The 14,563-nt window shown below is 55.1% G+C and overlaps 1 protein-coding gene and 1 long non-coding RNA gene across 5 annotated transcripts in view; one reads left to right on the forward strand and one right to left on the reverse strand.

Annotated features, from left to right (window-relative positions):
* The window catches only part of ST14 (ST14 transmembrane serine protease matriptase), a 39,916-nt gene extending 36,901 nt beyond the window's left edge, over positions 1 to 3,015 (forward strand). For all 4 annotated transcript variants that reach the window (XM_067751585.1, XM_067751583.1, XM_067751582.1 and 1 more), the window contains 3 exons: positions 1,501 to 1,775; positions 2,118 to 2,254; positions 2,331 to 3,015. In XM_067751585.1, coding sequence (XP_067607686.1) covers positions 1,501 to 1,775; positions 2,118 to 2,254; positions 2,331 to 2,492 — 574 coding nt within the window. In that variant the 3' untranslated portion in view covers positions 2,493 to 3,015. The remainder of the gene's footprint in view (positions 1 to 1,500; positions 1,776 to 2,117; positions 2,255 to 2,330) is intronic.
* A 113-nt stretch (positions 3,016 to 3,128) lies between these two features.
* On the reverse strand, positions 3,129 to 9,406 carry LOC137231055 (uncharacterized). The gene is made up of 3 exons (XR_010946365.1): positions 8,500 to 9,406; positions 4,313 to 4,626; positions 3,129 to 3,637 (listed from the first exon to the last, which is right to left on the reverse strand). It is a non-coding gene; the product is annotated as an uncharacterized lncRNA (long non-coding RNA).
* Positions 9,407 to 14,563: the final 5,157 nt, after the last annotated feature.

The following is a 14,563-nucleotide window of genomic DNA, read 5'->3' on the forward strand; positions in this document are numbered from 1 at the left end:
CTCTTTAAAATGTAGAACGGTCTCTCCCAGCCTTTTAATTTTTGTTCTTTAATGGCAGTACGTTTTTGAAAAGTCCAGGATGTTATTTTGCAGAATGTCTCTCGATCTGGTTGTTTTTGGTTGTTGTTTCATGATTAGAGTTAGGTTACATTTTTTTTTTTCTGGTCAGGAAACACTGCATAGGTGATGTGTCCTCAGGAAGTACATAATACCCCATCAGTGGTGACGATTTGGAGAAAAGTCTGATTACTTGGTTAGGGTGGTGTCTACCAGTACTTATAAAGGTGCTTCCCCCGTTGGTTATGACTCTTGGGTGATGCTTTGAATTGGTGTGTATATCTTTTTTTTAATATTTATGTATTTATTTATTTGGCTGCACCAGGTCTTAGTTGCGGCATGCGGGATCTTCCTTGCCGCGTGCAGGATCTTTAGTTGCGGCATGTGGGATCTTTTCTTTTAGTTGCCGCAAGCGGGATCTAGTTCCCTGACCAGGGGTCGAACCCGGGCTTAACCACTGGACCAGGAGGGAAGTCCCAGTGTGGCTATCTTGTTACCCAGTGGTTTTTAGCATCTGTTGATGATTCTTGCGTGTATCGGTTATTGCTGTGGTAGGTGTGAAATATGACTTATTGTGTCATTTCTTCTGTATTTCTTAGCTGGTGTTTTTCTGTAAAGCACAGCTTTCCTTCTCTTCTTATAAATTATTTTGAGATTATTTTTTAGCTTCAGGATAGATTCTCCTCCGCTTCTTGTATTGTTTATCACGTATAGCGCTCTAACCCCTAGTTTACTTTGGTGTCCAGATGAGCCAGATCTTGACTAGTGAAAGCCTTGTCCTACTGGCCCCGCCCTCGTGCCAGCTCCCACTCACTTCTGGTAACACAGTATATTCCTGGTTCACTCTATGTGCTGCTTGCTCCAGACCTGAAATCAGCCACTCCTCCAAGGAGCCTTGGTTCCTTTCCATGGGGAAGGATCGTCAGAAGCCACGTTCTGTCTGCTGTTGGGGATGCCATGGCTCTGAGGCCATCATCTTTCCGAACAGCCGTGAGCTTTTCCTGCTCTGATGGCATGTCAGCAGCATGGGGTTCTTCTCTCCTCCGCCTCTGCCTGTTGGTGTCTCCCTTTTCCCACGTGGGAAACTGGGTCCCAGCAACACCAGGGTCTTGTCTTTTTACTGGTTCAGTCGTCCCATACACAGTAGTCAGAATTGCTGCACCATCCCGCTGCCGACGACAAACCTGGTGAAGTTCCATCTACTTTTCAGCTCCTCTGGTACTTAAAGTATGTACCGCTGTGTTAGAGAAGTATTTGGATGGATGTGTCCCTTCCATGGAAGGGTAGATTAATGAGAAGGGAAATCTTTTTGGTAATGAGATAAGCGAGGGCAGCTGAGCATCGTCCTGGGGTGGGCGCGGGCTCGGGTCGAGGGGCACAGGGCACGGGGCCGAGGGCGCCGGCTCAGGCCTCCCTCTCCGCCCGTCCTCCGGCCCCCGGCAGGTACTCTGACCACAGCATGTGGACCGCCTTCCTGGGCCTGCACGACCAGAGCAAGCGCAGCGCCCCCAGGGTGCAGGAGCGCCGGCTGCAGCGCATCATCTCCCACCCCTTCTTCAACGACTTCACCTTTGACTACGACATCGCGCTGCTGCAGCTGGAGCAGCCGGCCGAGTACAGCGCTACCGTGCGGCCCATCTGCCTGCCGGACGCCGCGCATGCCTTCCCCGCCGGCAAGGCCATCTGGGTCACCGGCTGGGGCCACACGCAGGAGGGAGGTGAGCAGGGGTGGAGGTGAAGTTGGGGTGAGGGGCTGACAGCTCTGCCCGCAGTCCAACCGCTGTGGGGTGGGGGGGGGGGGCTCGTGGCCGTCCTTCTGTCCCTCCCTTTATCACACGCCTTCCCAGGGTGGGTATCGGATTCCTCACCCGACAGATGGTCAGCGCGGCCTGATCACTCTGCCCCGCTGCACAGCATCCCATCCTGGAGACGTGCCCTCAGGTTTTAGCCACGTGTGGGCCGCGGGCATCCGCGCTATTTCGGGGGCTCTGCTGGTCGGGTCCCCCCGCTGACTGCCGGCCTCCCCTCCTGCCCTGTCCCCCGCTTCTGCTGCCTCCCAGGCACCAGGGCGCTGATCCTGCAGAAGGGCGAGATCCGCGTCATCAACCAGACCACGTGCGAGCGCCTGCTGCCGCAGCAGATCACCGCGCGCATGATGTGCGTGGGCTACCTCAGCGGCGGCGTGGACGCCTGCCAGGTGGGCCGGCGGGGCTGGGGGCGGCGCGGAGGGGCGGGGTGGCGGGGCTCGGTGCCAAGGCCTGGTCTCCCCGCAGGGCGATTCCGGGGGCCCGCTGTCCAGCCCGGAGGCCGATGGGCGGATGTTCCAGGCCGGCGTGGTGAGCTGGGGCGACGGCTGCGCGCAGAGGGACAAGCCAGGCGTGTACACGAGGCTCTCCGTGTTTCGGGACTGGATTAAACAGCAGACCGGGGTGTAGCGGCGAGGTGCCACCCCAGGTGCGCACGTGCGGGCTGAAGACGGGATTGCTGGCCGGACCCCCGGCTTGGCCCCCGGAACCCAGACTGGGACCTGATCCCCGAGCCTCTGGAGATGGAGACGCGCCCGCAGGCCTCTCACCCACCCCACACCCCCAGCTTCCCAAGCGTGTTCGGGGAGGGGAGGGGAGGACGCCTGGCAGTGCCAGGCCAGAGGTTTGAAGACACAGCCTTTCGGCCCTGGCGCCACGCTGGGCCGGAGGCTCTTTTCCTCGAATACAGGGAAGGCTGGCTTCGTCTGCCTCAGATATAGGACCAGCTCTTGTTTGGACTTTGGGGCCCCTTGGGCGGGGCTGGTGGGACACCACGGGCTCCCAGGGTCGCCTGCTTCAGGAAATCCAGGCCTGAGGGACCTGGAAGTCAGCCGGGTCCAAGGTTCGAATGTTTTGCCGGCTCCCAGGGCGGGGTTCAGTGTGTATATTTGTGTGTATGAGTAAAACAAACACTTTATTTCTTTTTAGGTAATTTTTCTTTCTTACTGGAGTTGATGGGCTCCCCTAGCCCCAGCAGCAAGAAACTGGGTTTAAATTCCCCTCAGCACAGAGCCTGGAGTCAGGCTGAGAGTGGGGACCACAGTGCCCTGTGACAGTCCCCAGGCCAGCACAGGGCTGTGTTTCCTCCCTTACCTGAAGCTCCCCAGACAGGGCCTGGTGCCGGGACAGGAGGGGTGGGACGGGGTGCCGCTCCCCGCGATGGGGGAGGAGCTTTGTCCTGGCGGTTTCGGTCAGGTGGGGACATGGTCACGCGAATGCTGTGTGTGTGTGTGTGTGTGTGTGTGTACCTGTGCGCCTGCGCTTGCACACTTGGACACGAGAGTGTGCGTGAACTCACGGCTGTCCAGCGTGGGCTGAGTGGGTGGGTCCCGATGATGCCGCCTCGCTTGAGGCTTCTCCCATGTCTAGTGCTGTCCTTCCTCCTTTGATTTTTCCTTAGTAAATTACAGTATTCTCTCCCTTCTTGCTTGGGATGACTCAGAGGGACAGAGACGAGGATCTGGGGAGGGCTCAGGGAGTTCTTGAGAAGATGTTTGAGGGCCTTCCGTATGCCAAGGCTCTGTACGAGCTGGGGCTGGGGGATAGCAGCAGACCTAGGAAGAGAAATCAGATGGCCGTGTGAGGGAGGGTGGGTGGTCTTCGCTCATTGCTGTATCGCCAGCTCAGCTCCTAGAAGATGCTAACACATATTTGTTGACTGAATGGTCATTGCTCTCTATGTGTTTTGGAAACCAAAGGGAACAATCTGGGCAGACTTCCTGGAGGAGGTGAGCCGCCTCTTTCATTTTAGCCTGAGGGCCTTACCCTCTGGAAAGAGGGAGAAGTTTTGTCTTGACAGCTGTGCAAGCATCCACATTGGGTTTTCCTTCCAGGGAAGGGAAAGGGTATCATTTTTGCCCAGGTGTGGGGAGTAGGAGAATGAAGGTGCTGTCAGAAGACCCTGTGCAGATGGTGCCGAGTGTACATACCTGGTGTGTAGGGAGAGGCTTCACTTGTGGTCTGGTTCCCAAGGGTGAGAGCCCCTCAGGCAGCCAGGCCTGGCCTGTGCCTACCCACAGCACCGCTCTCCTGTCGGCACCTGACATGGTCCAGAAGACGCTCTCCCCAGGTCAGAAACGCAGGCGGGGTCATGAGACGACTTCACTGTCCCCTAAAGGCACAGGGGCTCCCTCTCCACAGCCCTCTGTCCCAGTCTATGGTGGTTTCTCAGCCTCATTGTTATCCTCCTGGGGCCCTTTGGGGTCACCCCGCTGCCTCAGGGGTCTCACTGGCATGTCCGGGCTGGGACTGGGCAGGTCATCCAGGACAGCGTTCCCACAGCGTGGCCCCGGGGCCAGGAGCATCCACACCACCTGGGGCGTCGCAGAGACTCAATTCTCACACTTCACCCAGACCTCCGGCGTCAGAGATTCTGGGAGGCGGGGCGCAGCCGTCTGCTTTAACAAGCCTTCCGGGTGATTCTGACGAACCACAGGGCTAAGAGCATCCGCATCTCTGAGTGCCCACCAGGTGCCCAGCACTGCGCTTTGCAGGCGTGTCCTGCGGTCCTGGCAGGGTCCTGGAAGCCACAAACATTTGACGCCTGGAAACCAAACAAAGCATCAGTGCCTTTCAAAAGACTGTGGAGCCAAATCCAGCGTTACTTCTGACCACAGATAAGAATCGGCTAAGACTCCTTAGCTAGTGGGAAGTCAGTCTCGTCTTGAAGCTGTAATGAAGACAGAGGCCCGAGCACAGTCAGGGCTGACGACAGGAGTGACAGCCGGCCCGGGTCTGCTCCTCTCTGCCGAGGGCAGCGGCGCCGGCACCAGCCCTGAGCCACCGCCTCAGCTTCCCGCACCCGGGTGCAGGCCTGGGGAGAGACTAGTGACCAAAACTGTTCCGCACACATTTTCATGTCCAGTTCAAGAACTCCAGCTCCAAGTGTGAGCAAGTTCAGTTCCGCCCGTGCAGCCTGCTGTGGCCGCAGCCAGGCCCACGACGGTGCAGTGCCGTTTGTGCGACCGCACCCAGGCAACCAGGCAGCGCTGCCCCAGGCAGGCACACGGGCCTGTGCACAAAGCGCTGCCTCGGCTTCATGCTCTCTGTTGCCTTCGGTTGGGTCCCCACAAAAGCTCAACGAACCACTGTGAGGCCTTTTCCTGACTGACTAGCCTGTTTTAGTTGCTAGGATCTTGAAACGAGCCATCTCTCTGGTCCCCCAAACTACCCTGCGTCTCACTTGTTTTAGCCACCAATCACAAGCATTAAAATGGAAGTTCAGTCAATGGTTCATCCTATTTCGTGGACAGGGATCTGATCCAGACCTGGATTCTGCAGGAGGAACAGTCTGCAGGGACCCAGGGCCGGGCGGGGCGTTGGGTGGGGGGGACCACAAGGGCGTAGGGAAGCTGTTCAGCCACCAGGGGGCACCGCAGGGCTTCCCAGGCCGCCAGCCTCCCGGTGGCCAAGGTGCTGTCACGGGAGAAGGGCCCTCGCTGCGCAGGGTGGGGAGGTGGATTGGGACGGACCCCAGGCCCAGCCGTTCTCGGAAGGCTGTCTCCTGCAGCTTCCAGTCCCTTCGTGCCCCGTCACAGGTGGGCAGCAGGAGGCCCCGCACCCACCCCTCCCTGCGGCAGGGGCCTGCTGGCCCTCAGGCTCTGGGACCCAGAGGATGAACATGCCCAGGGCGGGGTCAAAAGAGGTTTAGGGTTTGAGGACAGAGGTGACCAGTGGCAGGAGGTGGGTGTTATCCCCCGGAGGAGCAAGCGTGGAACGATACCCGTTACCACAGCTGACAGATGCTGCAGCCCGTGGGCAGGTACATTCTTACAGACACAGACACACACACACACACACACACACACACACACACACACACACACACACACACACGCACGCGCGCGCGTTCTTGGGGGAGGGGCAGGGCTGTGTTTTAGGGCCTGAGCTCCCGGTCCTGGAAACACGGCCTGGCTGTTACCACAGGACACCCTCCCCCTCTCTGGGGCACGTGGCATGCCCACAGATTCAATTCAGGGGGCCTCCCTCAGCTCTCTGTGATGGAATGAGGCCTCCCACTTTCCCAGGCTTGGAATCACGAGGGTGTGTGTGTTTTGCACACCTGCAGCCACACGTAAGGGAGATTGGACCTTAAAGCTGGTGTTTCTCAGACTTGAGTTTCTTGGAACACTGAAGCTCCAACATACCTACCATCTAATGAAAGAGCCACCTTACTTGTCTGATGTAAACCTCACAACAGCCCTATGGTCGTTCCCACTTTACAACAGAAAACCACGGCGCCAAGAGTGTAAGTAACTGCCCAAGGTCCCAATCTAGTCTCCTAGGACCCGGGCACCTAGGCTCTGTCCCCCATAGACTCTGTTACTCACACACCGTCGTTTCACGAGGGAAGGAACTTCTCGCGGGTAGAATGAAGGGGCCACGTTCTCAGAGACCCTGTGGGCCAGCCCCTAGGCTCGAGTCCCCCTTGCTTTGGGGAACTCCAACAGACCTGGTCACGAGGCCTCCCTGCCGTGAGAGCTATTTTCCAGGTGAGGGGTTTGCTCCAGGTGGGCAGTGCACTCGTTCTCCATCTGCTTTGCCAGCCCAGGTGGGATGCCGCTGTTTATTGGGTCCCTGGGGTCCACCTGGCCCAAAGCGTGGGGGGGTTTGCATCAGCCCTCGTGCCATTTCAACTCGTCCGGTAAGGGTGATGGGCCGGCCGAGGGAGGGAAGGGGGAAGTGTCTGTTGGAAGGGGGTCCGGGCAACTGCTTTCAGGTCACCAGGCTGGGGTTCCTCAGGGTGGCAATCTGGAACAGAGCTTGGAAAGCCACCAAATACCACTCAGATGATGAGAGCAGGCCCCCAAGCAGGAATATGAACATTTATCACCTGCTTTTATGTCTTCGGGTTGACCTAGAAGATCGTTCCAACCGTTCTTCCACAAGGTGACAAACATGGCATTGACAGCGGGGAGTGAAGACGTCAGAGGGGCTTTGAGCAAGTGGTGCTTCCTCTAGGCCTGGGCGTGGACAGGCTCCTCCCTGAGGAGAGGGAGCCGCCTCTGGCACAACAGGAAAAGGGGGAGCAAGGGGGACCTGGGTGCCAGCCGAGCGTGAGGGGGGCCTGGGTCCAGATTCCCTTTATGTTCTGGCTGTCCTCGCCCCCCACACCCCTGCTCCCCGCAAGAGAGATGCTGAGGAAAGCAGCCCTTGACTCTCAGATCAGCACTTGCACGACGCGCTGATTGCTTCTGGTCTGATATGCCTACAGTGATGACTGTATTTTGGTGAAGAAACCCCAGCTCTTCGGATTTCAGTTCATTTCATTATCTGTTTCCCCCTTTTCTTCTCCAGAGGGCTGCGCGCTCCTGTGCCATCGCCCTGCACCTGCAGCTCCGAGGCTGTTTTTCTGCCTTTTCCCCTCATCTCCAGTTGTTTCTAAAAAGTCAGGGTCCACAGCTGTTTCCAGGCGAGGTGGAATCAACTCCATTGTCTGGTTGTTCCGCTGCCTCAGAATCTTCCAGCGGGAGGGCCGTGTATTTTCCTGGGGTGCAAACTTAGCTTGCCCTTCCCCTTGGCTCTGTGCTTTCCTCCACCACACGCTTCCTTCACCCTGAGGTTATCACGATTTTCCCTGCCCACGCCCCTGTGGTCAGGAATAACTCAGTCTCCCTGCCAGACCTCTCTTCTGGAACTTCATACAGACTTGTTTAACTCGAAAAGAAAACTCTTCCACCCTTAGCCCGTGTTCTTTTTCCAAAGAGCTGCAAGTACACGGTGTGTGTGTGGGAGGGCTGGGGGACAGGAGAAGGACCAGGTCCCGAGAGGAGGGTAGGGGAGCTCTCTCCTTCCCTCTCCCTCTCCCTCCTTCTCTCTCTCTCTCTCTCTCTCTCTCTCTGTCAGACAACAGCTCCCGAAGGAAACAGGGCATCAGATACCTCTTTGAATTTCATAACCTAGGTACTGTCCAAATACTTAAAAGGACAAGAAAAATGTGTAGAAACAGACTAGAAAAAATTGAAATCTATGTTTGGAACACATGACCCTTGCAAAAACACGGTTAAAAAATGGCTTATTTATACCAGCCAGAAGAAAGGATGAGGAAAGAAGTCATGGATTCGACAGGCTTTTGCCGAGGGTCGCCCTGCGCCCTTTGTGACTTGGGAACAGGGCGGTTGTAGGATGAGGGCTGCTTCAGGCTCGTCGGGCCTGGCCTTGCAGACGCTGGGAAGCAGGTCCTGGAGCCTGTCGGGGGCCCTTGGTGGGTGGGAGGGAGTTCACATTCCCAGGAGGTGTGAGGTCACAGGGCCTGGCCACTTGCCTCCCCGGGCCTCTGTGACCCTCCAGTTGCTCAGTGGGGTAACAGCTGCCTGAGGGCTGCCCTTTTAGAACTGGAAGGACACCTCCATTCAACCTCACAGCTGGAAAGAAGCTTTGGAGGTCGGGTAGGTAGGAACCTGCTCTGCACACCTACCCTGCAGACGTGTCTGTCCCGCCGCTGTCCTCCCTGGGGAGGGTCCGGCAGCTCAGCTGCTCCAGTGATATCTACGAAGTGTCAGTAACGGGGCAGTGCGTGCCGAGTGCCTCGTGTGCATCACATCACTGCATCCTCCCCACAGCATCTCGCTCAAGGTTCCTCAGAAAGAGAAGAGGAAGGATGCAAACCCAGCCGCTGGACTCCAAAGCCCGTGCAGTTAAGTCCTGGACTGCCTTCCAGAGGCAGGGCACCCCCAACCTGAAGCCTGGAGGATCCAGGGCCTCTTGCCAGGCGATCAGCTCCGTGGCTTAGGCACACGTGGAAAAGGCCAAAATGAACTAGCGGGGCTCTGAAAGGGCTCCTTCAGCGTCTCAAAATCTTTCCCATTCCTATTTCCTTGGCTACTACCCCCGGCAGCCCCTGGGCATTTCCCTTTCTCAGGGGCCAAACCATCTGCTTTCTCTTATTCCTCCACCTAGGGCTAGTGGGGAATGGAGGGACAGAACGTTTCCTTGAGGTCTTGGCTGTGGGCAGCTGGACAACGTGCTCTGACCTGTGACTCAGAAGGGTCACTTCTGCCCTCAGCTTCCTCCCTTGAGCCATTCATGTCTGCTGAATGCTGGCTGGCCTTGGGGGAAGCCGAAGCAAAAGGAACAGAGGCCCAAAGTGATGGGGGCACCTGGGCTTGGAGAAGTGACTGGAAAAGGAGGACTGACAGAAGGCCTGCGGGGTCCTGCTGCGTCCAGGGAAATCCCCTTCCTCAGATTTCTCCAGTCCCAAAGAAGGAGCCACAGAATGAGCCTGGGTGGGGTGACAGAAATGTTTCTGGGTCACCAATGACAAGGACTTTCACTGGGACCTGGGGGAATGTCGCAACCGGAGCTGAAAAGACAATCCATTTTGTTCTAGTTCAAAGGCTTTTGAAAAATAAACGAGTGGTTAACAGTTTGAACTGTTTCGCTGGGTATTTATTTTAAACAAAAGCCTTTTAATTAGGTTTAATAAATATTTTGTAAGCTTGGCTTAAAGGCAAAGATTCTTTCGAGTCCCTGCCCTGGGGATCATTCTAGGTGAGAGCAGTAGGGGGCGCTCACGCCCTGCACGCCATAGGCACAGCCGCTGAAGCAGCCGGTCTGGAAGAAAGGTGTGGGTGGCCCGCCAGTCTCCACGACCTCCTCCCACCCAGTTCATGGTGAGTCTTGGCAAAGCCCAGATGTGGAACCCTGTGTTCCCAAGCGTGGAAACACCGCGTCTGGGCCCACTGTGAAGGCGGCTCTCCAGTGGCTGTGCTGCCTTTCCTCTTCCCGACCCCTCACCCCAGAGTGCGAACTTCATGGGCAGTGGCCACCATGGGAAACTCACCGTCCTGGAGAGGCTGGCAGGCGCTGGACGGCCAGCTCCGTAAGTGCAGCAGGGCTCGCTTACGTGACTCTGGAGCGCGTTCAGGGCTGGCATCACGCGGGCGTCCTTGGCAGACTCCTCGGCTGGAGCAGGTTTATGGGAGGCCCAGGAACTCGGGCGTCATGGTCACGGCCAGGGGGACTGAGCGTCCTCTTTCCTCTCTTCTTGGGGTCGGGGGGAGGGATAGAGGGCCCCCAGAAACTCCTCGGGTCGCCTTTTCCAGAATGTGGGTTTCCTCCCACTTAATGTACCTGGAAACGTTCCACGTCTCCAAGGTCAACACTGATCCCCGTCCGGCTTTCCTCACTGATGCCGTTTTCACGGACTAGGGAAGCTGATGAAGAGCTTCACTCCCCCACGAGCAGCTCATAATCAGGTGTTTCTCCCATCACTGAGAGTGAAAGTGAAAGGTAGGAAGCGTATTGAGGTTCGTGTTACACCTGTTTTTCATCTGTGACAGGACAGACTGCCATTATTATGAACCCATTTCCAGGATGTGTATTCGTCCCTCCTCACTGACTGACCTCTCACCGTGTTGCCAGGCTCGGGCATGGGGGTGGGCAGGAGGAAAGCGAGGCTGGGAAGGTAAGCGGCTCACGAGCCCACACACGCTCCTGTCCTGTGCGTCAGTCACAGGAGGGAAAGAGCCTTCAAAAGGCAGGCGGCGGAGCTGAGGGTTTCATGAAAACCTCACCCATGTGCAGCTACTAAAAGGTGAGGTTTTGGCCCTGGAAAGGTCTTAAGCATATTTGTTACCACATGTTCCTGTCACCCTAGATTAACATTATCTTGGACTGAGTCTGAATTACATTCAGCCCTGGCCTCCCCACATGCTTCTCATCCTCCTTGGGATTAGAAAACCCCTATTTTCTACTTATTACTCATGGGACTTCGTTATGGGTAACTTCTGGGAAGCAAGGACCAACCTTCCACGTCTACACTGAAAACAGATTATGCTTCTTATGTAACGTACTTGGAGTGACGTGTGGGGAAGCAGAGAGAGCCCCCCCCCCCAACCCCGGTCCGAGGTGCAGGCACCCGGGCGCTGAGGGCCATGCTGTGGGCTGAGCCCCGAGGAGGTATCTGGTTCCCACTGGAGCCTGGGGGTTGCTGGGCAGAACGAACTGCTGGGTTTTTCCTTTGCTCTTGGCTCTGCTCACCCCTCCAACCTACACTTTACGATGGGAGAGGAGCCGGAAAATCCACTGACGCACACGAGAGCTGGGGTAAACCAGTGACTGAGGGACTTCTCTGGCGGTCCACTGCTTAAGACTCCGCGCTTCCATTATGGTGGGTGCGGGTTCAAACCCTGGCCGGGGAACTAAGATCCTGCATGCCACTCGGCGTGGCCAAAAAATTAAAACCAAACAAAAAACCCCCAGTGACTGGGAGAGTCCAGGTGGGAAGGGATTCAGCAAACGGGAAAAACCTTTTACACCTGGTGCCTGTCAACAGAGGCAAATAAGGGGCTCCAACTGTTTGGCTCTGGGATGGCGGCTGTTGCTGACAGCGAGGGGTGGGGCACGGAAGAGCTTCTGGTCCCATTGTTTCAGGGGTGCAGGCCCAGGGCCCCCAGAGGGCGGGCCTGGTAGCAGCCCCAGGGAGGAGGTGCTGGGCGGGCAGGACTCCTGACATGGGGAGACCAGAACTGCAGATGGACCCTGACTGAAACGGAAGCCTCCCTTCTTCCCTTGCCCCTACTTCTCGTGTGTGTGTTTGTATGTATGCGTGTATACATCAATGTTTTGTGGCACTTAAAACGTGCAAGGCAAAGCTAGACCTTCCCCAAAGCTAATCTGTACCAGTCCCTCTCTCCTGGGACCACATGGAAGGCCCTGCCACGTTGGACAGTGGATCTGAATTCTCACTGGTGTCACACGGTCGTACCTGGGAGGCCGCGGGAGCTGTGGAACCCCTGTTCTGGGTAGAAATTATGCATGGATGTACCTGGCACGTGCTGGGCAGGACTGGATGAATCGGTGCTTGGTTTTTCCACGCATATGCACGTTTCCCCGTTTAAATCTCATCCTTTCCCTAGGCCTTCCTTGCTGTACCTCTTCAAAAGGCACTTGATAAAACTTTCCAGGGCAGTTATGCGTATCTCCTCACGTCAGGAGGTTCTTGGGGAAGAGCAACCGTCTTCCAAAAGCCACTTCATGTTTCCTATGTCAATGGAGATTACACGCTGGCAGCCTACACCTCATCTCTGGGCTCCGTGTACGTAGGAGCCTGTGAGAGTCAATCCCCCTGTAGGAAAGGATGTGTCTGGGTATTTGATACACGCAGGTCTCTTAAACAGCACCTTGAACTTAGAAGCCAAAAATCTGGATACATACAACGAGCTGTGTTAAAAAGTTAAATCTACAGCTGCTGCCGGTATCCAGCCTTTAAGCTCAGTTTCTAACTTAGAGCACCTGTTCCTTGGCCTGTGTTGGGGAAATAGACTTCTTCTGAGTTTGTCCAGGAAAAGATGTTACACGTGGAAACAAACTTCCTCCATCCTCCATGCTCAGTCTATGTCCCTTTTTAATCTCCAGGCACATCCTGTTCTGCTCTGGCTTCTTCCCACAGAGGAGTGGGTGGGGAGCCCAGCCTCCCTCCTGAACATGCCTGGTAGCGCCCTTGACCTTGTGTGTGGACCCTCACCTGCTTGGACCTGGCTTACTGGCCATCCTCTCACCTTGGCCATCAAACTGCTCCCTTACCCACCCCCACACTTTACCTTCAGTGTTGGCCAAACCCCTTCCCCTCCACCCAGATGATGAACCCCACGAGGGCAAGGTTTCTGTTGTTCCGTTCCATGCTGTGCTTGCAGTGCCTGGAAGTGTCTCGTGTGGCAGACACTCAGTGTCTGTTGAAGGAAAGTAGAAGGAATGTAAGCAGCAGAGGAAAGCAGGACGTGAGAAATGTCTTTGGAAATTTCAACCCCACCAACCTGGTTTAGTAGAAGCCAGGCTTTGCTATGAAAGGGCCACCCAGCTAAGTAACTTCCTTGCACGACTATTCCTAAACCTCTCCTCACCCTAACTCTGGGCTCAGCTCTGGAACCTGGCTCAGAACTCTGCCTATCTCTTTTTCTATTTTTGTCTAGGACACAGAGTTCCCCCTCAAAACCAAAGGGAGTTCCCTTAAGAATTTGACAACATCAAGTAAATAGCACTTGGAGGGCCTGAAATAGAGCTGATATTGTCCACTGTTCAGAGACTAGACATGCTTAAGATCCCAGCCCCACGCTCTCACCAAACCCTTCCCCAGACCCCTGCTCCAGTGCCACTCACGGCACCTTCCTCTGGGCTCTTCCCTGAACTACTTAAGTAATTCCTCAGTGATCGCAGTTCAGTCTGTGCGCCTTCCCTCTAATCTACTTCATGCTTGTTCTTAATCTTTCTAGAGCAAGCTCTGATTAAGTTGTCCCTCTGCCTCAAAATGTGTGATGCTTTTCTATTTCCTACCAAATTCAGTTCAAGTTCTTAAAGGCCTCCTCATCTGGTTCCAGTCTGCTTTCTAACATTTTCTCCCATTTTCTTTTCAGGGATACTGTAACTCTCAGCAAACCAAACCACTTTCACTCCCTGGACATTCCACCTCTTGTGCTTAGTGTTGTTTCCTAAGTGCCATCCCACCCCCATTTCTGCCAGTACAAATTTCTAGACCTCTTTACAAGGAAATTCCAGCTCAAATGTTCCTCCTCCACGTAGCCTCCCTGATCCCTCCAGCCAGGTCTCTCCCTCCAAATTGGCAGAGGACATGCTTTGCTGTTTCCCTCATGGTACTCAGTTATTTCCATATTCGTTTTATTTCTGTAAGTCTTTACTTCAGAAACCATAAGCTCCTAGGGTCAGAGACTTCATTCAATCAACCCCAGGCCTGGGGACACCTTGGTACAAGAGACAGGTATGGCCCTGTCCGAATGGAACTTAATCAAATGGAGTTTAGTCCAACTGCTTTTAAATAATCAATTACCATTGTAATAAAAGCACAGGATGCTTGTGAACCTAACAGGAAGTCAGAGCCCAGCGTGCGAGGCTCTGGGAATGCTTCTTTAGAAGTGAAACTTAGGTATGGACTTGATGGATGAGTAAACCGGACTGAAGGGAGGGAAATGGCAGCACCAGTGTTTCAGAGAACAATCTGGAGAAATTGTGGCCAGGCTGACGGCAGTTGTTCTGAGGATTAGACTTGAAGTGGGAGTTGAGGCAAACTGTCAGGTGCCATGCTTCTCGGTGCTCTGTCCTGAAGTTCCCTGGTGAGTACCTCTGAGCATTCTGGTAAAGTGAGCTTATGACCATTTCTTGGCAACATTCAATTATTCCTTCAACATTTTTTTGAGTTCTACTATGTGCCTGGCACTACAGCGAATATACAAATAGAAGACACAGTCCCTGATGTCAAGAAATAAATCAGGTGAGGGAGACACGCTAGTTATAACAGACAAGACTTTTTAAGTGGCTACTCTATACTAGGTGCTTGCTGTTCTAAGCCTTTTACACATAATCATTCCATTCTCATAACTGCCCCAGGAGGTAGCTTTACAAGACAGTGTGACTGAGACGTGGGTTGGTGTAGCTAAACAAAATCTGCTAGGGAGAGGGACCTTCACCCCAAAACTGGAGGTAGACGGGAGTGGGGACTGAGTGGCGGGTTCCAAGAGGAGGTGAAG

The sequence above is a fragment of the Pseudorca crassidens genome, chromosome 9 (genome assembly GCF_039906515.1).
Source record: "Pseudorca crassidens isolate mPseCra1 chromosome 9, mPseCra1.hap1, whole genome shotgun sequence".
In the NCBI taxonomy this organism is placed as follows: Eukaryota; Metazoa; Chordata; class Mammalia; order Artiodactyla; family Delphinidae; genus Pseudorca; species Pseudorca crassidens.